The sequence below is a fragment of the Poromitra crassiceps genome, assembly GCF_964638095.1.
Source record: "Poromitra crassiceps genome assembly, chromosome: 2".
Classification (NCBI taxonomy): domain Eukaryota; kingdom Metazoa; phylum Chordata; class Actinopteri; order Beryciformes; family Melamphaidae; genus Poromitra; species Poromitra crassiceps.
The window spans coordinates 112,627,136-112,649,014 of record NC_139624.1 but is presented as its reverse complement, the minus strand read 5'-3'; the positions used below and the strand labels follow the sequence as shown (position 1 = coordinate 112,649,014).

At 46.8% G+C, this 21,879-nt stretch overlaps 1 protein-coding gene across 1 annotated transcript in view; it reads left to right on the top strand.

The window, feature by feature from the left end:
* Positions 1 to 9,348: 9,348 nt before the first annotated feature.
* arhgap29a (Rho GTPase activating protein 29a) overlaps positions 9,349 to 21,879 on the top strand; it is a gene marked incomplete at its 5' end in the record, with an annotated part of 97,385 nt that continues 84,854 nt past the window's right edge. Inside the window, one exon of the mRNA XM_083659672.1 lies at positions 9,349 to 9,649. Coding sequence (XP_083515798.1) covers positions 9,397 to 9,649 — 253 coding nt within the window. The remainder of the gene's footprint in view (positions 9,650 to 21,879) is intronic.

Sequence of the window (21,879 nt, the reverse complement as noted above, 5' to 3'; positions counted from 1 at the left end):
TATGCCACCGTCTCTCTCTCCTGCCACTGCTTTGATTGACGGAGGTTATTTTGATTTGACTGCAACACACCTGTCAAATGAGACACAGTCATCTTAGTCATGTCACAGCCATTTGATTAATGTTACCTAGCAAGTTTTGAGCTAGTGTGGTGACATCTAGTGGACATGAGCCGCAAGTATGAGTAGGTGCAAAAAGAGCCACAGTCACATGGCTATGGGATACAAGGGACTCTTTTGCCATGTTGAGGCTGGAGGCGGTCAGTCCATCTCGGCACCTGAGAGCAGCTGCTACTAGCGAGCAATGTAATGTAAAAGTTGCAGCAGAGATTTCAGTTCAGATGTTTTGACATGATGTGCGTCTTCATCAGAGTCATGACTCTGATAAAGATGCACTTGATGTTGAAACATTAGTCTTAAAACATTCTACACTTGATCCGTGTGCTACAGTGCCATACTTTGGTTAAATTGGTTATCTGAACTGAAATCTCTCCTGCAAGATTGTCGTCTTCTGAGAGCACTGGACCAGCCTGCTGGGCTGTTTGGGTGGAAGCGCGCCTATTGGAAATAAACGCCTTAACTTTTGGCGATGATAGACTGAATAGGAAGATGTGTCTTTGGTTTAAGCAAAACGTTACCGCCCTTGAACACCTGACACCAGTTGGAGTGGGAAAAAGGGGGAGAATTAATTATTGAGGGGAGTGAATGAATGAGTGGGCATGACAACTAAAAGGTCTCTCTTCCAGAACTTCCGCTAAGCTCCATGTTTGCAACAAGATACATACAATATCTCCTCCCTTTCCCTGCTCTCTCCTCCCCCACATTCCCTGCTCCCCACCTCCTCCCTTTCCCTGCTCCCTCCTCCCCACATCCCCCCACTCCCTTCCCACCTCCTCCCTTTCCCTGCTCTCTCCTGCCCCACTTTCCCTGTCCCCTCCCCAGCTCCTCCGTTTCCCTGCTCTCTCTTCCCCCACTTTCCCTGTCCCCTCCCCACCTCCTCCCTTTCCCTGCTCTCTCCTCCCCCACTTTCCCTGTCCCCTCCCCACCTCCTCCCTTTCCCTGCTCTCTCTTCCCCCACTTTCCCTGTCCCCTCCACACCTCCTCCCTTGCCCTGCTCTCTCCTCCCCCACATCCCCCCACTCTCCCTTGCTCCCCCTCCTCCCTTTTCCTGCTCTTTCTTCTTTCCCCCTTCCCCTGCTCCTTCCCCACCCCCTCCCCTTCCCTGCTCTCTCCTCCCCCACATTTCCAATTCCCTCCCCACCTCCTCCCTTTCCCTGCTCTCTCCTCCCCCACATTCCCCCTGCTCTCCCTCCCCTGCTCCCCCCCACCTCCTCCCTTTTCCCGATCTCTCCTCCCCCACATCCCCCCCGCTCTTCCTCCCTTGCTCCCCCCCCACCTCCTCCCTTTCCCTGCTCTCCCCTCCCCCACATTCCCATGTTCCCTCCCCATCTCCTCCCTTCCCTGTTCTCTCCTCCCCCACATTCCATTCCCCTTTTCTCCCTTTCTCTCTGCCTTTCTCTATCATATGATAGTTCAATCTTGTTATTATTACTACTGTAATTGCTACTGTTGTGTCAGTTAGATTTAGCTAGACATTTTCTGTGAAGTCCTCTCAGACATGCTTGTGAATTAGGGCTATACAAATAAACTTGACTTGACTTGACTTGACTTGACTTGACTTGACTTGACTTGGTTTCTGGTAATGGTTTCACACTCCACAGGATTACACACCATAATTGTGAATAGTTAACCTACATTATCCTGTGCGAAACCAAATATACACCTCCAAATGAGCAATGGTTCAACATTTAACTATTTCTCTCTTCCTGGATTCAATCATCAGCCGGGACCTGAAATGGGAGCTGAACATCAGAACTCTCACAAGAAGGCACAGCAGAGGATGTACTTTATTTGCGGCTGAGGAAGTTCAAGGTGCCAAAGGCAGTGTTGGCAGCTCTACAGTAGCCTAGGTAAACCCAGCCACCACGTGACCTGCTCTCTCAGTTCCCAGTCACATAGTGACTGAGAACAGGTCTGAGAGCAGGTCACGTGGGGGATGGGTTTACCCAGGCTAGCTCTACAGCTCCACCCTCGCCTTCTCCATCACCGTCTGGTATGCTGCTGCTGCCCGCAAGGACATATCCAGACTGCAGCACATCATCCGCCGTGATGAAAAGGTGGTCGGATGCAGCCTGCCATCCCTTCAGGACACTGCCAGGGCACTAAAGCGGTCTCGGAAAATCATGGCCGACCCCTCTCACCCAGGTCATAAAGTCTTCAAAGTCCTCCCCTGTGGCAGAAGACTGATGTCTGGCAGTACCTGAACTTCTCGACACAGGGACAGTTTCTTCCCAACTGCCATCCACCTCTTCAATGAGACCCGAAAGCCCCCACAAATCAGGACTTTATCACCCCCCATGCCCCCTGAGCACAACCTGCTCACTAATGGCCTGCCCCCCCCACCCCCCACCCCCCACCCCTCCCCCCCACGGACACTATCCACACACACACACACACACACACACACACACACACACACACACACACACACACACACACACACACACACACACACACACACACGCACACACACACACACACACACACACACACACACTCTCTCTCTCTCTCTCTGTCACTTTAAATTACTTTTACTTTGCACCTTATAATTTTAGATTGTTTGTTTTCTGTAGGCTATTGCTCCATCTTCTACTATTGATGTGACCGCTGCGCTGCATAGCCTACTGCACTAAGTCAAATTCCTCATTTGTAATGTAATTAGCCTACTAATTACTACTTTATGCCTGTTAAAATGAAGAAATAGCCATAATATCAAGTATTTTTTCCATCTTACCTGTGAGCAAATAGGCTATGAAGTGTAGTAGGACCTCTGCAACTGGAGTTTGTGTACGGTCTCCTAGCAACAGCATGACTTCCGGATATAGAGCAAGGAACCTATAAAAAAGGAAAAGACATCACTCACGTTACAGCGTTCAACTTTAGAGTCGATCTCTGCAGTCGACATACAGCTGGGATGCAAATATGCTACAATATCCGACAGATGGTGCAAAGTGTGCACATAATTACATTAGCCTACCAAGTCCATAGAAAATATTACATATATCTAGCCTACATCTCGCGCGCGCACTCACGCGCACTCACACACACACACACACACACACACACACACACACACACACACACACACACACACACACACACACACACACACACACACACACACACACACACACACACACACACACACACACACACTTATATCTCAATGACACACACACACGCACGCACGCACGCACGCACGCACACCACTTACGTCCTGTAGATGGGGTAGCAGTGCAAACTTAATGTAGGGCAGGCAGTAGCCCGGATAGCCTACACTACAGACTTGTTATTCACAGCCATTTATATAAATCATGGCAGGTATTTACAACCCAGAAAAACACAATGTATCCCTGCTGGATGTGTTTTGTGCGAACACGAAAGTGATGCTAACAGACTGAGACTATTATGTGTTAGTTATCTGTTTTATGGGCTCAATGTAGGCCTATTATATTTTTTTATATTAACACATTTCTTGCGTAAATCCACTGACTACTGAGATTTTGAGGGCTAACAGATTTGCGTCAAGTTATCCAGAGTTATCCAGATTGATAACGGAAATAAGTCGATGTTGCCTTCAAAATACAATTATGATGTTGGGGAAAAGTCAAAAGTCTTCCTTTAATTTTTGAGGTTATTAATGTATGCTGTGAAAAGGATTGGAATTTTACTTCATATTTATACTCTATATACTATACTGTCGCTTCACTTTGTTACAATACAACCACACAGGTTCGCCAACAAGTTTGATTTATTGTGTTTTATTAACCTTATTTTGAAAGCAAACACCGGAAGCTCCTCGTTAGATTCGAGCTAGCTTGACAGAAGAGAAGAGACACCTGTTGTTAGGGGAGGACCATGGGGAGGACACCATGCCATAGACTCCACACGCTCCACACTAATCTCCACGACACATCCACCAATCACAAGTTCTGCTCAACATCACATGGGAAGAGGAGGCGATTTAACAAAGTCACAGTTTAGTTGAGCTGCATTGCTCCTACAAAGTCCAGCTCGGGGTGGCGAGGGGTTTTAGGATAGCTACGATTGAAAAGGTATAACATGTCCTAGTAATGTATACAATTGGATTAAGTCGTGTTTCCCAAGAATAAGGTTCATATTAGCCATCGGCCACGCCACCACATCAGGGATTCCTTAGGGATTCCCTAGCTGCAATGTTTCAGGATTCAACGGCAGGTGTGTATTTTGCGCATATTGTTTGCTGCTAATAAATACTATTTACTTTATTGGGCAATGCCTCGAGATCGTAATTTATAACGTTAGCCGCCGATAGGTAGCTAGGCTACACCGAACCGCATTAAAATCTGGTAGTATAATACTGCCTTGTCTTGCGACAGAGCTACATTACATACTGGAATAACAGGATTTAGGGAATTAACCTATCTGAATCGTTAAAGGCACCCCTCTATTCGGCATACACCCAATTCAAAAAGTGGCACTATTTCCAATCTAATTTCCACGTTTACAATTTGTTTGCCCATATTCCAGAACTCGTCTTTTTTCCACCAAAATAACGGTGCAGGGCGGTATTGTTGTTTGAAAAAATTCTAAAAGTTGAAATTGTATTGGAATAAAGTGCTGTAACGTTATATGCATTAGAAACCCTTAACAATTTGTGAAAGGTATTGTGCCTTATAGCCTACCTAACATTTTGCCGTTAAAGCAACAAATTACACAATCACCAGATTTTTTTTAAATGGGAGTTCGATTATACGTTATTTCTTTACGTCCTATCGCCAGAAGCAGATTCGAGACATGAGAAATTTACTTAAAAATTGTGATAGACAGGGAAACTGTAACATAGATAGTGTAGAATCTGCTTGCTCAAATATAGGTGGGATATCGTAAGTTTATGATGTCGCAGCGTAGCCTACCTGCAGTTTGCGCAATACACAAGCAATCTGTTGCTTCATATGAGTTCTTGAATGTGTACTGATTTGTAGGATAACAGGGCAGCATTTGCACCTGTAAATACAGTTTATGGAAGTGTTTGGTACAGTTGAAGAATAGCTTCCTCAGCACTGTGTGTCTGTCTGTGTTTTGGTTATTCTTCTGTACTGTGTTGGCCAAGGGGTGTGGAGACAGATTGAGCTGTTGAGCAGCACCAGCAACATTATGTGATGTTAAGATGATCTCACACCATGTCCTGTTTCCTGAAACAGCACTGCTTGTGCATTGCACTGATGCATGCAGCATTGCTGAAACAGGACCTCGCTTCATAGCCGATTTTCTTCTGATGGATACTCCCTGCAGTTTCACTGTTGGCCATTCCATGGGAAATATGGAAGGTGTGCCTGTTGAATGTTACCAACAAGTCGCAGTGACAGCCGTGACGAATGGAGAGATGTGTAATGTTGCAAAACTGAAGTGGGACTATGAATTGTCAAGTTTTGGGTTCAATTCCCGGTGGCGGTACTTATGGCTTGGTCAGACACTATTGGGCATGTCTGCGGGTGGGAAGCCGGTGGGTATGAGTCCTGGTCGCTGCACTAAAGGTGGATTTATGGTAGGCCGCTGCCACGCTCAACATTTTTAATAAGTGTCTCTCGACGGAAAGAAAAGTCGCACGCCGTTTTAAATTTATACTTAGGCGAAAAGTTTTCAGTCGTCTCCATGGTAAGAGGAGCCGGCCCCTCCTGCCCCCTCCTCAGCTTCACTGACTCTGAGGAGGAATAGTTTAACTCCTGCAATATTTTCACCTTCCTCTGAGTCCAAATCACTGTAAAAATGTCTTGCCCGACTCCTAAAGTCAAAACAACCATGGGCCCTCGTATCTGTATCTCCCCACATCGCTTTTGACAGACAACCCCTTGCTCCTCTTTTCAGAGAACTGCTCCACTCCTCCAGACCTCCACTCTGCCCACACCAAGTCTTGTCTGTTTTCCCCGGGGAGGAAGCTCCTGGCTAAAAGTGGTCCTCATGTGTGAATATTATCCTGCTGAACACTGGTTCGCGTTTGAATAAGCTTGCGTTAAAGGACTGCTTTACCGTGGGGAATATGAATTATATTCAATCTCACGCCCCTAAGGTTTTAGAATCCGTTGAAATTTTTGAAATTGGTTGTTTCCCGCCAGAGATATCACCCAAAATCCACTCTGTGTGTGTGGGGGGGGGGGGGGGGGGGGGAGGGGAGGGGCGGGTGCGGGCACCCGAAATACTACATTTCCCACAATGCACTGGGCTCGCGTGGCCTTCGTTTTCATGCCCACCCCTCAGGCATTTGGCTGATATCAAACTCCAGTAGGTGGCGGTAATGCACATATATGTTTGCCAACCGCCATAAAACTCAAAGAAGAAGAAGAAGAAGAAGGCTTCGACAATAAAAGATACAAAGAAGAAGAAATAAATCGAAAATAAAATTGCCTCCAAATTGCACCAAATGTAAACGGTAGTATATATGTCGGGAGATGTCTTCATAAAAAAATTTTCATGCATTTTAAGGCATTTTCGTAGGAGTTACGCGCATCTGATGTTGTAACTATTTTCTGTAAAAATGTGTAAAAATGGGTACATTGCTCAGCGTTGATTTCGTTACTTCAACTCACCTACTACTAGATGTAAAATTTGACGAGCTTTCCAATGCCGCCAGTTCCAATCTTTTGGTGCTTCCGTTCCAGAGATATGGTCTCTTGGCAAGGAGCTATGGAAAGCTAACCTAGCTACAGTATTCTATGCGGGTGAACAAGATGGCTGCCTTTTGCTTTTCGTCGAGAGCTCTGAAGGGGCGTGGAGGACCTCTAGAGGCGGGACCATGGCTCACAAGACTTGTAGTTCATAGGCCCTCGAGTTCCGCAAGCGGGGAGGGAAGCCGGGTGACTCGTAACGCGTCACCCGGCTTCCCTAAAAATGTGAGAGATGCCTGATAGGTCAGGCAGTGAAGCTCCAATTTCAAATAATTTCAACGGATTCTAAAACCTTAGGGGCGTGAGATTGATATATATTCATATTCCCCACGGTAAAGCCGTCCTTTAACCACAGACCTTATTTGAAGCATCGCGCCAAAAACCCATTCAAAAATCCCATAGGCGAAAACAGTGAAGAGCCGGGAGTGTTAGCATCGGTGTATTCCGGACTCATTCCTGCGGCTCTCTATTGACAGTCCATATTAGTGTCTCTGGACAGCGGTTCACCGGCAACATAACACCTGGGGCCGGTTGCACCAACTGGTCTTAACTATGCCTGGTCGTAACTCCTACGTCGGTCTTAGTTAAGACCATGGACTTACGCCTGTTGCACCAACACGGCTTACGTCTGGTCTTAACTATGCTGGTCGTAGCAATGCGCGTCCATGTGAATTGCCAGGGAATGCACCCTGATTGGATGATGTTGCAAAAAATGTGCCTCGCGACCTGCTTGGAGCACTGTGCCACTACGCTCTCTCAGCCACTACTGTAAAACACCCTCCCTCCTCTCACCCTCCCTCGCTCCGGGGGAAAAATGGCGGCGATTGAGCCAGAAAGACAGTCTGAATGAAATTGAATGTAACGTTCCCAATTCTATCTATTACATTCTAAAAAATTAACGGCAACATTTTGGAAGGCTAAGCCACACAACTAGTTCGTTGTAATCTAACATCATGCTTCAAAAGATGGAGAACTGGCTGTGTTACGACAATGAGGGTAAGGACTCAAAACGGTCTCCGCTGATAAGACACGGAGATCTCTGTTACAGGCAGGCGCTACGCCTCCTCCTGACCAGGCGTAACTCTTACGCCTGGGCGTAGTGAAAAGAAGGCTTAAGCCGTCTTGGTGCAACCGGCGTAGCTGTTAGGTCGTAAAGTTACGACCAACTTAGCTTAAGACCAGTGTAAGACCAGTTGGTGCAACCGGCCCCTGGTCATTAACTCTCGATCTGTGGGAGTCTTAAGGAGCAGCAGGTGCAGCCAGTCCTGTCTCCTGTCGGGGAGATGGGGAGATGAGAGAGAGTCCGTGTTTGTCACGTCACCTTATTAACTCATTGAGTGCCAGCCACTTTTGGAGAACGGACGCTCCCAGTGCCAGAGTTTTCAGAGCGTTTTCAGTGATTTCTCGAGGCCCACAGAATATTGTGTGATATTACTATGTAAACACCGAACACGCACAAAGAACGAGCTGGCTCTATTGTATCATCAGCAAAAAAAAGTTTATTGATACCATTTTCCGTTCTTTAGTTATGAGCCGGAGAAGATAGGTCGTTTTGAGCAAATACAGGCGTTTCAAATTATTAGCTGAGATATTCCGCCTTTTGTGAAATGCAGCATTTCAAGCACATTCACTGAGTCTGAAGATAATATTTTCTGATGTAGTGACGTGGTGTAGTTGTGTGATGCCCTGCGTGCCCCACCCCCCTCTCCCCTCCTCACCTGCAAACTCCTCCCCACACTAACACACAGCCTCACGCACCCACTCTATTTTCGGAGTGCTCCGTTTTTGTGTGCTGGGCGGCTCCCAGCGCGACACGGAAGAGCCAAACCGGACTGCTGAATGGTTTGGCGTCGGGTGCTGCTTTTCTGGCGGCTAATCGTGTGGAGAAACTATACAGACAGACAGACAGAGACAGAGGGGCTCAGTTGTGGGCGCGGATTGACTCCTGTTCGCAGCCAACGTCAGCTCCAGACAGAGCAATCTATATGGCTCTAGCTGCAGCATGCATCGGTTTCTCTTTGATCACGGCTTTTTCCTCCTGTTTCTCCGGACCTGTCTCTAATCTGGAGAGCACTGTCGCCACCTAATGAGTCCGTAAAATAGGTTATACACCTTCAATAGCTCCCATATTTGTACAGGAGATGCCTGAGGCTTTCATCCACGTCCCACCGTCAAAAAACGCATTTGACGTCGATCGACGTCCTTGGCACTCTACGTCACTATTTACTTTGACGTCGATCGACGTCCTTGGCACTCAATGAGTTAAGATCAATTTCAGGTTTTATGAATAGAAAAATATTTATTTGCTGTTTGTCCCTATGTTAAAACGTGCCACTGGGGCATATTGTGGCAATAAAAGTGATTCTGATTCTGATGGTGATTCTCCTCCCTCCCACTTGGCAGGATCGTCCATCTCTGTTGCGGTGCAGTGCTGGGTGTGAGGGGTGGAGCCTCCAGTACACTGCTGGGTGTGAGGGGTGGAGCCTCCAGTACAGTGCTGGGTGTGAGGGGTGGAGCCTCCAGTACAGTGCTGGGTGTGAGGGGTGGAGCCTCCAGTACACTGCTGGGTGTGAGTGGCGGAGCCGAAGCGCGGGATCACAGGTGCCAGGCCGAAGGGCCACCCGATCAAGAGAGCATGCTGGCTGCCATGCTGAGGCAGAGCAGCGGAGGAGGCGGCGGCGCTGGAGGTGGAACCAAACTCTCCCTTGGTATCTCCCAGCTCTCCAGCTCGGGCTCGGGCTTGGCGTTGGGGAGGGCCGCTGGCTGCAGCTCGGTGGACAGCACTGACGCCCCTGCCTCAGACCCAGACTACATCATGCAGCTGGTCAACGACGTGCGCAAGTTCGCCGACGTCCTCCTGTACCTCAAAGAAGTGTTCAACTCCGAAGGTAAGGTTTGACAGAGAAGGTTTGACAGAGTGAACTGTCCAAACCCTTCTTTTTTGTAGTACCTGCGCTGTTTCAACTGCATTTTGTACTGACAAAGAAAAGCAGATAGAGCAAGCTGCTCTTTGATCCCATAAATAGTACAGCAGCTGCCACACAGTAAACAGTAGTTATGTGCAACACTTGTTGCACATAACGGCGGGTAACCGGGGCCCCGCCGGTTACCCGCAAAAAAAACGTGGGGGGGGCGGGTAAAAAATACACTTCTGTAAATTGGTGGGTCGGGCGGCGGGTAAAAATTAACTAAATGCGGACGGGCGGCAGGTGGAACAACGACAACGTATGAGCCTTGTATGTTTTTCTGTTGCACTCAGATGGAGGCAGGGGGTGTGTCTGGCAGGGGGGGGTGTGTCTGGCAGCTGGTCTGACTCGAACAGGAGAAAAGTTTCTGACGCACGTTTTCACTTTGTTTACATAACCGGCATCGTTTCAAGTATGCGCATACTGTGCAATGTGTGACGCTATCTGGACTGCACAAAACATTCAAAACTCAGCTGCGGTCAAGGTGATTGATTGGAGACAATACGAGTCGGACAGATAATATAGTAGGCTAACGTTAGCTTCCAGTCAAACATACACACTGGCTGTTTTCATAGCAACAGGCAAGAACATGTCATGGATGGATAGCGTGAAAGTGGAGAGGTCTCATCCCAACGTGGATTTACGTTCCTCCAACAGCAATCATAAAGGCAGTATGGATTATACCGGACATATTGGAAATAGCTGGTAAGTCACTTTGCTTGCTGTAACTGTCTGTGTGTCTGATAGCAGAGCTATCCAGCTGGTTAGTGAGCTAGCAGCTGCTAAAAGCTAATTAACGTACATCAGCTGACGAGTCTCGGCCAGAAAGACTGCTGTTCGCCTCTCGTGTGAAACGGTGGCAGTTTCGTTAGGTTCACTACAAAATGTTTGCACTGCAGAATGTTTGCACTGCAGATTAACGGTTATTATATATATGCGGTTCCGGGTCGGGGGGCGGGTCTCATGTCTGCGGGGCGGGGTGGGTTGCGGTACTGATTGATCATATGTGCGGGTTCGCGGAGCGGGGTCGGTACTGCACGTCGCGGGGCCGGGCGGAACCGGGTCTTGAAAATCAGACCCGCGCAGGACTCTGACCCACCACACGCATGTAAACTTAAGGGGAATAACATTTTGTGTGCAACACACACCCCCGCGCACGCTAATAGGGCATGAGAGGCCGCGCAGCAGCTGAGCTGTGGGCGAGGCCGCGCAGCAGCTGAGCTGTGGGCGAGGCCGCGCAGCAGCCAAGGTATGCGAGCTGCAGGGACAGCGAACATCTGCAGCGGGCGAGCCTATGAGTCAAGTGCCTAGTAGTAATAGATATTCTTACAGGCCTATAGCCTACGATAGCTTAATGTAGCCAAACTTTGGTTCTGCTTGTTTCCCCTCGGACACGGACCACCCGTATTATTATGCAAAAACAGACGCTATTATTAATAATTACGTTAATAAACAAGTACTCAAGTACTCCATTAGTTAATGAGAGTACTCAAATACCGTAATTCTGCCAATAAGAGCCCGGGCGCTTATTATGCTAAAGCAATTTGGACCAGGCGGTAAAAGGAAGACCAGGCGGCAATTAAGAGTCAGGCGGTTATTTCCATTTGGGCATTTGGGCCAGGCCTTTATTATTTTTTTAACATAAATGCTTTCTCAGTACAAAATAAAGTGTCATTTTTAGACATTCAAAATGCTTTGACAGTGAGGCTATGCTATACACGCAGTAAAAACTGCGGTAGCAGAATAAAGTGTAATTTTTAGACATTCAAAATGCTGTAGGCAGTGAGGCTAGGCTATACTGCGGTAGTAGTGCAACATACTTAGTGTAACAACAACAAAGAACAACAAATAAAAATAAAATACCTACAGTACCCTACCATCTGCAAATAAAAATACTGTACAATAAAAACTACCGTACAATCACACAACAATAAATGTACTGGTAAAACAAATACAAAACCTCACAACTACACCAAACACACAAAAGTAAACTGCTCAACTACCCTCCTCCTCCTCCTCCCCCTCCTCCTCCTCCCCCTCCTCCTCCTCCCCCTCCTCCTCCTCCTCCTCCTCCTCCTCCTCCTCCTCCTCCTCCTCCTCCTCCTCCTCCTCCTCCTCATCACCATCATCCTCAATCACCAGTTCATTGTTAAACTGTTCATCTTCATCGCTCTCTCCCTCTACCTGCTCCTCATCTACATTCTGGACAATTGCTTTTTCTCGAGCCCTGGCCAGCTCCAGTCGCCCGGCCGCGCACGGCTCCCCTGCCTTCAAGCAGTGAATCATGTGGTCCTCACTGCCGTCGCTGGGAACTCCCTGCCCACACACCTTGAGGATGAAACAAGCAGCAAATTGGGGCTGGGGGTTTTCACATACCGTAAACAGAAAAACACACACACACACACACACACACACACACACACACACGTGTCTTACTTTGAACGACCTTCTGATGGTCTCGGGGTCCAGCTGCTCCCACGCCGTCTTCACCCACCCGACCAAGAGGCGGCGTGAGGGGGCCCTCATGTTTCCTCCCTTGGTGTATTCCTTGTCTTGCTCCCCCGCCATCCAATCATCCCAGGCCGCTCTCAGGTGCGCCTTGAACGGGCCGTTCCAGACTACGTCGGGCGCCTGGACGTACTTCGTACACCCACCGGGTATGACAGCGGGCGTGAGGTTGTATCCACTCTTCAGCTCCGCCTTGGTGGCCACGCTCAGGTGACACCTGTACGAGTCCCAGACGAGCATTCTGGGCTGGAAGGAGAACTTTCCAACCACCTTCTGGAGCCACTGCTTGGTCAAGTCATCATTGAGCCATCCATTTTTAGACGACACGATCACAACGCCAGGGATGATTTGCATGGCTTTAACGTCCCTGACGGCAGCTTTGAAAACAATGAAGGGCTTCAGTTTAGTCCCGTCCGCTTTTGCTGCGAGCACAACAGTGATGTGGCATTTCTCATGCCCGGTGGATTTGAGTGACACCGTGGGTGCCCCTCTCTCATTCACGGTGGTGGATCCCACCATGTCAAACCACACTGCCGTCTCATCCATAGCGATGATATTATTTGTTACAATCCTCTTCGTCTCGATCATGCGACTTGTAAAGACAAAAAAATTGACTAGCTTCTCCGTGCTAACACTTGCATCTTTCTGGGCAATGGTGGTGCGTTTCCTCACACTATAGTTATTCCTCCTCAAGAATTTGTCTAGCCAACCGTTGCTGGCAAGGAAGACGTCTCCCTCTTTTTTGTGGGTCACCGAGGCGAACAACTCTGTGGCTCTCACTTTGATCATGTTACGAGAAACTCGCAGGTCACGAGCCCTTATCGACTGGATCCAATGGCAGAGGCAGACCTCAAGCTCTTTGCTCTTCTTCTTTCTCCCGGCCCCGCTCAGGCGTGCTCTCTTGCCGTCAGCAGTGCCCTGGGCGACAAGTTCTTTTTTCTGCTTTCGCCACTCACGGATTCGTTTGGCGTCGACCCCAAATTGGCGAGCCGCTGCTTCACCAGAATGCTCCTCTGCATACTTCACCGCCCTCAACTTGAAGGTAATGTCATATTTCTTTAGTTGCTTCCCTGTTTTTCGTGCATCTGCTCTGTCCGCCATTTCGTCTCTCTCTCTATTCGTTCACTGTCCCCTCCCACTTTTTCTTGCTCTCTCGTGCTTTAGCTCGCGGCTTGGTTCGTGACGACAAAAACAACAATAACAACGGTAACCAAAAAAATATTCCATTTCCGGCCCCGGCGGGAAAATGAGTCAGGCGCTTATTATGCTAAATCAATTTGGACCCGGAAAGGTCACCAAAAGGAAGACCCGGCGGCAATTAGAGTACAGGCGCTTATTGGAAGAATTACGGTATTTAAATCTTTATATAAAATGGAGTGGGCAAGTGGGCAATGTTTGTCCGTTTAAATTTTTGTCCCACTGATGATGTCACAATGTCTATGACATCATTAGTGATGTCATCAGTGACATCATTATTGAAACAAAATCATCTTATGATATCACTGATGATGTCATAGGCACAGATGATGTCATAGGCATTGTCACATCATCGGGATTGTGACATCATCAGTGACAGGCCACGCAGCAGCCGAGCTGCGCGGCCGAGCCTAGGGTTTCGGGGCCGATACCATAGTTACTTAAACTGCCCATCCCTAACACTTATAACTCATTTCTCTGTTTTCAGCACAGAGAAACAGCAGCTACAAACTGTTGTACTGGATGTAGGCATTCCAAGAAGTTAATGACTTCTCAGTTTCATGACATGAACATGGCAACATGCTCTAAACCTGCCGGCTCTTTGTTGTGGTTTGTTGGATCTCCAAACAAGCAGTGCGCTCCTCTTAAAGGTTCCCCAGTCTGCCTATAAAAAGAGGCTAGCTGCAGTGTTTTTCTTGTCTCTCTCCATAGAGTATCGCAGAGATGACGTGTTTTTATAGGCCAGCCAACCCAGAAGTTAGCATTGCCTGGTTCCCTCGTCTGGAAGTCAATGAGATTTTTGTATGGGGACTTTGGTAAGATGTCTGAAATAAGCTCTGTGGTTAATAACAGTTTATGAAACTGTGACCTTTATGTTCAGCAAGATAATCAACACCACTTTTAACGTAAATGCAATCGCCAAAAATTGCGATTTTCAGAAAACACTTCAAAAATCATTTTAAGATTATCTTGCTGAACACAAAGGTCACAGTTTCATAAACTTTAGTTAACCCACCACAGACCTTATTTCAGGCATCTAACCAAAATCCCCATACAAAAAACCCAGACTAACTGACTAAAGAGACGAGGGAACGAGGCGATGCTAACTTCCACCTTTTAGGACTCATTCCTGTGGCGCTCTGTTGAAAAAAACAGAATAGAGTGAACACAGCCAAGGGATTTATAACGGAATGTAGCTGCCATTCAACTCTTGTGTACACACTGTTGCTTTCACCACAATGTACACACACACACACACACACACACACACACACACACACACACACAAGCACATACAGTATCTACCTGTGTCATGTGGTGTGCTCTGGCCTTGGCAGTGCGGTCAGTCAACCAACCTTATCTCTTTTCTGTAGCTCTGAAACAGAAAATACAGCTCACTTTAGCAGCCAGACACTAGCGACTACTGAAGCAGAATTTCTAATACACTTACAAAGTGATAAAACACTGAAAAAATATGTAAAAATACGCATGTATCACAGAGTTCCCACGAGTCCTTTTTAAATCCAAAGTTTGTGAATTTGAGAGAAAAATCTAGGCCTTGAAAGTTTGTGAAAATAGACATAAGTACCGTAGATATGGGTCACTTGAAGTGCTTGAATTTATATATCTTGTGAATACAAATCGTCACCCTCTTAAAATAATGGCCTAAGTCACAAACACAAGTTTTTCAGAAAACATAAAAAACTGAACCAATCATTCCACAATTTTTTTTTATGACAATAGATGACTATTGACATACAAATAACACTGTCAATTATGTAACATAAAACGATTAGATGACTGATTAGATTAGGCCAATTTACGAACATGCCATTGTGACTTAGGCCATGTCCACACGGAGACGAGTTTAGGTGTATCCGCTAAAGTTTTTTCTCGTATGGACTAGGGATGGGCATTTCTAGCAAAAACACTATTCGAAATTCGCTGGCCAAAGTCGACTTTTAATCGAAATTCGAAAATAAAATAAAAATGTAAAAAAAATTAAAAATGTAAAAAAAAAAATCAAAATTCAATATTTTTTTTTTTTTTTTTTTGTGAGTGAAATGTTGCATTGTCTCCCCTGATTCTAAGTATAGTCAAATCGCTTGGTTTGAGCAAGTAAAACAATTTTTACAAGCATTTTAAGCAAGGTTTATGGAAAAATGAATGGCGGATGAAATCCCATGAAGAGGGAGAGGTTGCTTATAAAAATTGTTTTACTTGCTCAAACCAAGCGATTCGACTATAGTTAGAATCAGGGGAGACAATGCAACATTTCACTCACACACAATTTTTTTTTTTTTTTTTTTTTTTTTTTCAATAAACGAATTTCGATTTTCAATAATAAAAGTCGACCTTGATAATAACAACGATTATTTGAAAATTCGAAATTCGATGCCCATCCCTAGTATGGACGTTTCGTCCAGACGGAACCAGCGTTCTGGGAGTATAGGTTCTGGGAGAATACGCTAGTTTTTGAAACCGGGTCCCAGAGTGAACAAATCTGAAGACGCCACCCTTGCATTTCCGTGTTTACAACCCATACGCATCTTTCCTGAACCGATGACGCCAGACGCCATAGCCCCACCTCTCTCTGCCAGCAACAGCTACTACTGAGCCTGTGAAGGGCTCCTTTACAGCTGCTTCTTCCTATAGTCTCATGTAGTCAGACCCACCGTCGACGTCAGCAAGCTTCCAGCAGCAAAGTAGAGATACGGCTGGCACTGCACTAGCGTTAGCTTCTTCCCATCCACCCCTCCCCTGTCCATCCCTTCTCTGGATATTTCCCAGAAAGCTTAGCGGCGGCTACGTTTTTACAAGAACACAAACAAAACCAGGATAAACGTGTTAGATAGAAATATTTATTTTTAATACAACATGCAATTCTGGAATATTTGAATATTGGACAAAATGAAATGAAATGTAAACCCTGAGTGTAACACACATACTTCGGGATGGTGTATATATAGCTCTCGCAAATACAACGTAAATAGTGAAGTGAGAGGTTTGACGACCATAACACGGTTGCATTCTGATGTTCAATCCAACAAGACTTTACATTACTTGACACCACTTTTTCAATAAAAACACATTTATGCCATGACTTTATATAATGTTTATGTTGCATCATTTAGCCTGTGCTGTGATGTGCAGGAGCGGCCAATACGCTGGGATGTGTTTTTCAACATACCGTATGTCTAAAGATCATGGAAGTGGATATGGTGGTATCAGGAACGTCACCGATAGTTAACGTTCTATATTGTAGGCTACAGGGAGACCATCAGCCCTGCTGAACAGCTCTGCATTTGCCTGTATAGGTTTAATCATTTTATTCATCGACATGGCAAACCTCGTCTAGAGTTGAGATACAGAGGCTAGTAATAGGACCCAAAGCCAAGGTGCTCGCTACAGTGAGATACACATTATAGACTCTGTGCGCCCCTAGTGGTTGAATGCCATTATTGACGAGTTTGTCTTATTCTCTGTTTTTGGCAGCGCCACTTACCTGCCTGGCATATATACTACAGCGGTTTCAGTGGTATTCAGTGGTTTCATGTGGATACACACATTTCTTGAAACGATTCCTTGTTTATGGAAAACTTTTCTTAAACGAAAAAAAAAAGATCGGTTCCGTCTCCGTGTGGACATTGCCTCAGGCAAAAAAAAAATTACTTAGGCCTGACTTAGTTGCATTTTATGTCAAGCGTGTGACTTAGGCTGTTTTATTTTTGCCTAAGTCACATTGTCTTGACGTAGGCAAAAATAAAACGGCATAAGTCACATAGCTGACATAGGCCATTGCACTACCAGGTAGGAACAGCGTGATCTTTTCAATTAAGGACTTAGGCCATTTTACCAGAGGTGGCCAGCATCACGAAGAGAGGATTTAGGCAAAAATATCATTTTCCTCAAAAAGTATTATTTTAAGAGGGTGACGAAATGGAAGTTCTTCATATATATATTTTAACTTAACTCTCCCTTTTTAAAGGAGAACGTCACCGAAAAACAATGCTGATCTATTTCGCACATGATCTCACACATTATCCGAAAACGTGTGACAGTTATTGAGAGTTGATTTGAGTTTTGGGGACCAGACAGTGATGTCATTCATGTGCAAATGACATCACTCGTCCACAACTTAACTCAAATCAACTCTCAATAAGTGTCAAACTAAATGAATGGCTGCAAAACTGTTTACAGCAGGGATTTTCTTCTGCTGCCGATGGAGCCCCTTGAGTTCCGTTTACACAGACATGAAACGAGCCTGCCCCCAGAGGTTAGGGAAAATTTTTTTTTTTGTTTGTTTGTTTACCCGATGGGTTCCCAGATTGGTGTGATGGTAATGTTAATCCCATGTCAGAAAAAGTCTCCAGATTTGTCGCTAACGTTAGTCTCTTTTGAGAAAGATTGTCTCCAGGAGGGTCTGAAAAGTTGTCTCGAGTCGGATGCAGCCATGAGTGCATATTCTGAGGCATTCAAGCTAACGTTACACAGCAGCGGGGAGGGGCTGACTGACTGGACCGTGAGGACAGCTGAGAAACATTTAAAAAAAATGTACCTTATACGGTGTCGCCAGTAACACCGGTGTTGTCACGTGTTTATTACCCGGGGGGGAAATGTCCACACCATGGCAGCCCTAGTACAACAGTTTACATTGTACTGGGATGATAAGTTTAAATAGTGTTGTGAAATGAGATGCAGGATTAGCTGAGGCATGATTGTAACAGCTAAAGAATAATGACAAAGCAAAGAGGTGAGGGGAGAGAAGTAATCGTAATGATGATAATGGAGGACGCAGGTGAATTTACTAGTGGGGTTGTAAATTGACATTGCAAGGCCCTTGGCCAGCATGCCCGGGAGGGGGTGGGAGGTCCTGTTCAGCGACTGGCTGGCACCAGGCCCACCCGCGGGCCAGGCCAATATGGCAGCGACACGGCAGAGGGGCATGACCGCCAAATCCAGAGGCAGAGACGAGATCGAGCGGCAAATGGTCAGACAAAATAAGACTGTAAATAAAGGCTTTTGCACACCAACTCCATATTTTTCATCCAATCCCCCCCCCCCCCCCGACTATTTTATTTTCCATTTTTTTGAACAACACACGAACAGGACAAACAAACAGGCTCAGACACAGGAAAACAAAAGAAAAGAAAGAAAAAAACATATTATCGACATTCAGTATTACGTTGTGCTACCAGTCTCATAAGGTGCTTATGCTTGTAAGAGATATTATGCCCGGGATACCACGCAAGAGGTCCATGAGAAACCAGCCGGGCGAGTCACCCATAGCCCCCAACCCCAACGAGGTAGGGTAGAAACAAATAGCCGAAAACTTCTTAAGTGAGTTGGTCCTCAGGAATATATACATATCCGTCAGCCACAATTGAAAAGAGGGTGAGGAGGGAGACTTCCATTCCTTCAGGATGAGTTTCTTGGCAACAGTTGTGCCCTGTGTCAGAGACTGTTGCACAGCTGTAGGGAAGTTCAGAGAAGACTCCGAGCAGCCGAAGATGGCGAGTTCTGCCTCCGGCTGAAGGGTTATTCTGTTTTCATCCGAAATTATTTGCACAAATAAATAGGACCTCATGTTGTGTCACTCACGTTTTCACATTGACTCGGAAACCTTCGTCCGCCATTTTAGTTTTCGGAACAAGTTTGATTTTCTGCATTTTTCGCATCGGTCAAAAGCCTTTTGCGAGCTGTTTGACCCATGTGTGTCTGTGTTTGGGGGGTAGAACTGGGAGACTGTCAGAGAGACGTGGTGCTCGCTCCACCTCACTGGCCTCTCTCTGCTCCCTCTCCCCAGGGAGCTCCACCTCACTGGTCCCTCAGCACTCCCTCTCCCCATGGAGCTCCACCTCACTGGTCCCTCTGCACTCCCTCTCCCCAGGGAGCTCCACCTCACTGGTCCCTCTGCACTCCCTCTCCCCATGGAGCTCCACCTCCATGCCCCTCTCCACTCCCTCTCCCCATGGAGCTCCACCTCACTGGCCCCTCTCCACTCCCTCTCCCCATAGAGCTCCACCTCACTGGCCCCTGTCCACTCCCTCTCCCCATGGAGCTCCACCTCACTGGCCCCTGTCCACTCCCTCTCCCCATGGAGCTCCACCTCACTGGCCCCTGTCCACTCCCTCTCCCCATGAGCTCCACCTCACTGGCCCCTGTCCACTCCCTCTCCCCATAGAGCTCCACCTCACTGGCCCCTCTCCACTCCCTTTCCCCATAGAGCTCCACCTCACTGGCCCCTCTCCACTCCCTCTCCCCAGGGAGCTCCACCTCACTGGTCCCTCTGCACTCCCTCTCCCCATAGAGCTCCACCTCACTGGCCCCTCTCCACTCCCTCTCCCCATAGAGCTCCACCTCACTGGCCCCTCTCCACTCCCTCTCCCCATGGAGCTCCACCTCACTGGCCCCTGTCCACTCCCTCTCCCCATAGAGCTCCACCTCACTGGCCCCTCTCCACTCCCTCTCCCCATAGAGCTCCACCTCACTGGCCCCTCTCCACTCCCTCTCCCCATAGAGCTCCACCTCACTGGCCCCTCTCCACTCCCTCTCCCCATAGAGCTCCACCTCACTGGCCCCTCTCCACTCCCTCTCCCCATAGAGCTCCACCTCACTGGCCCCTCTCCACTCCCTCTCCCCATGGAGCTCCACTCACTGGCTCCACTCTGCTCCCCCTCCCCGGGGCACGGTGCTGCAGCACCCGACCACGGCGCACCACAGCCGGCTTGGCGAGGTGAAGGCAAGTATGTAGCTCCTGTCCAGTGCGATATGGTTACCATTCCCCGACCTGCTGCCATCTGCCTTCTCCAGTCCACATCACCACTGCTGCAGATCAGCCCCTGCTGCCTGTCACCTGTCATGTTGTAATGTGGATACAGGAGAGGACGAATTTGTCTTGTATTGTGAACAGAATGACGAACATATTAACAAAACGCAAAATGCAAGGTTTCTGTGCGTAACAAATTTTCTTTTTCGGATAACAGATTAAAAAAACGCATACGAAAAAAAATGGACTGTGTGCAAACACTTTAAGGAAGGACAAAAGGGGGGGCATGAGGCCAAGCTCCAGGGATGGCAACAAAAAACACCTGCAGCGTTGAAGAAGAGATAACAGACAGAATAACACGCTCTGTAAGCCATTCATTAATGGGCTTCCCTTGTTTCCCCTTCCACTATCAAATTAACTGTTTCCAAACCATAGAGGAACACGTGTGTGTGTGTGTGTGTGTGTGTGTGTGTGTGTGTGTGTGTGGGTGGGTGGGTGGGGGCATTTTAAGCAATTTAAATACTCGAGTACTCTCCTATTATGAACGAGTAACCGGGTACTCGTGCGGGGGAGGCAGGGGGGGGTCTGTGTGATTACTATGGGTATGATGGAGCAGGGGTAATCTGCTGTGTATGGGGCTGTTCACACATAACGTTTGCATTTTTGAATGGAAAAAGCACTACCTGGAGCATTTGTTGTGAGAAGAGGGACTGACTGTGATTAGGTGACGCTAAGCTAACGTCTAAAGCCTACCTCAGACAGTATCTCCGATGTTTGGATGGATGGCATTAGCGCTTCGGAGCAGACAATAGTATTTTGAAACAAGCGAAGGCTCATTTCCAATACATGTCCATTGTCCAGTAGCCTATCATCAATTTTACTTTATGATCACTGTTACGCTAATGTAAATCCACGGATTACAAGGTCCGGTGTTCTGCCAAAAAGTGAAAACTGACCAGTGTGATTAACGTTGCATGTAACAGCCCTTGGTCTAGGTAAACAGGAGGCAGAGAGTCTCGACTGATGAACCACGGTTTATTGTTCTTTCATCAGGCATGTAGGGAAACACCATGGTAGACACTGTGAAAACTATAAGGCATACAAAAACACAAATATATAGTTTGCACATTGAATCAGAATGGTACAATTTACTAAACAAGTTAAAATATAAAAAGTACAAAATATCATCACAAATACCAAATAATCAAAATACACCATTTATTAAGCTAAATTTAAACTACTAAAATACAAATTTTGTTAAGCAAGTTAACTATTAAAGACTTGGTCAAGTCAAGTGCACAATGAGATAAATGCAAAACATTCAAGTCGATCAGACTACACATCCATTTAATGCATGTACCAGAAATCAAAATGTAAACAAGTATGGCTGCAATACACGACAATGAATCGACCAAACCACTTGACCAAAATAAAGTAGGCTACATTCAAATTTATACAAACATATATCCTGCGGATAACAAACAATTGAGCGTACCTCATTCCGCTCACCAAGTGTGTTAAACGAGGGTTCGTCTCGGACATCGCACTAACAAACAAAATAGATCAACGTCACCATCAACTTGAATGAAACAAATAAAAACTCGTACATGCTCTTGTAGTAAAAGCAGTTTGCTACTCGACATACCTCAAGGCTTCAGGTAGTAGTATATCTCATTTT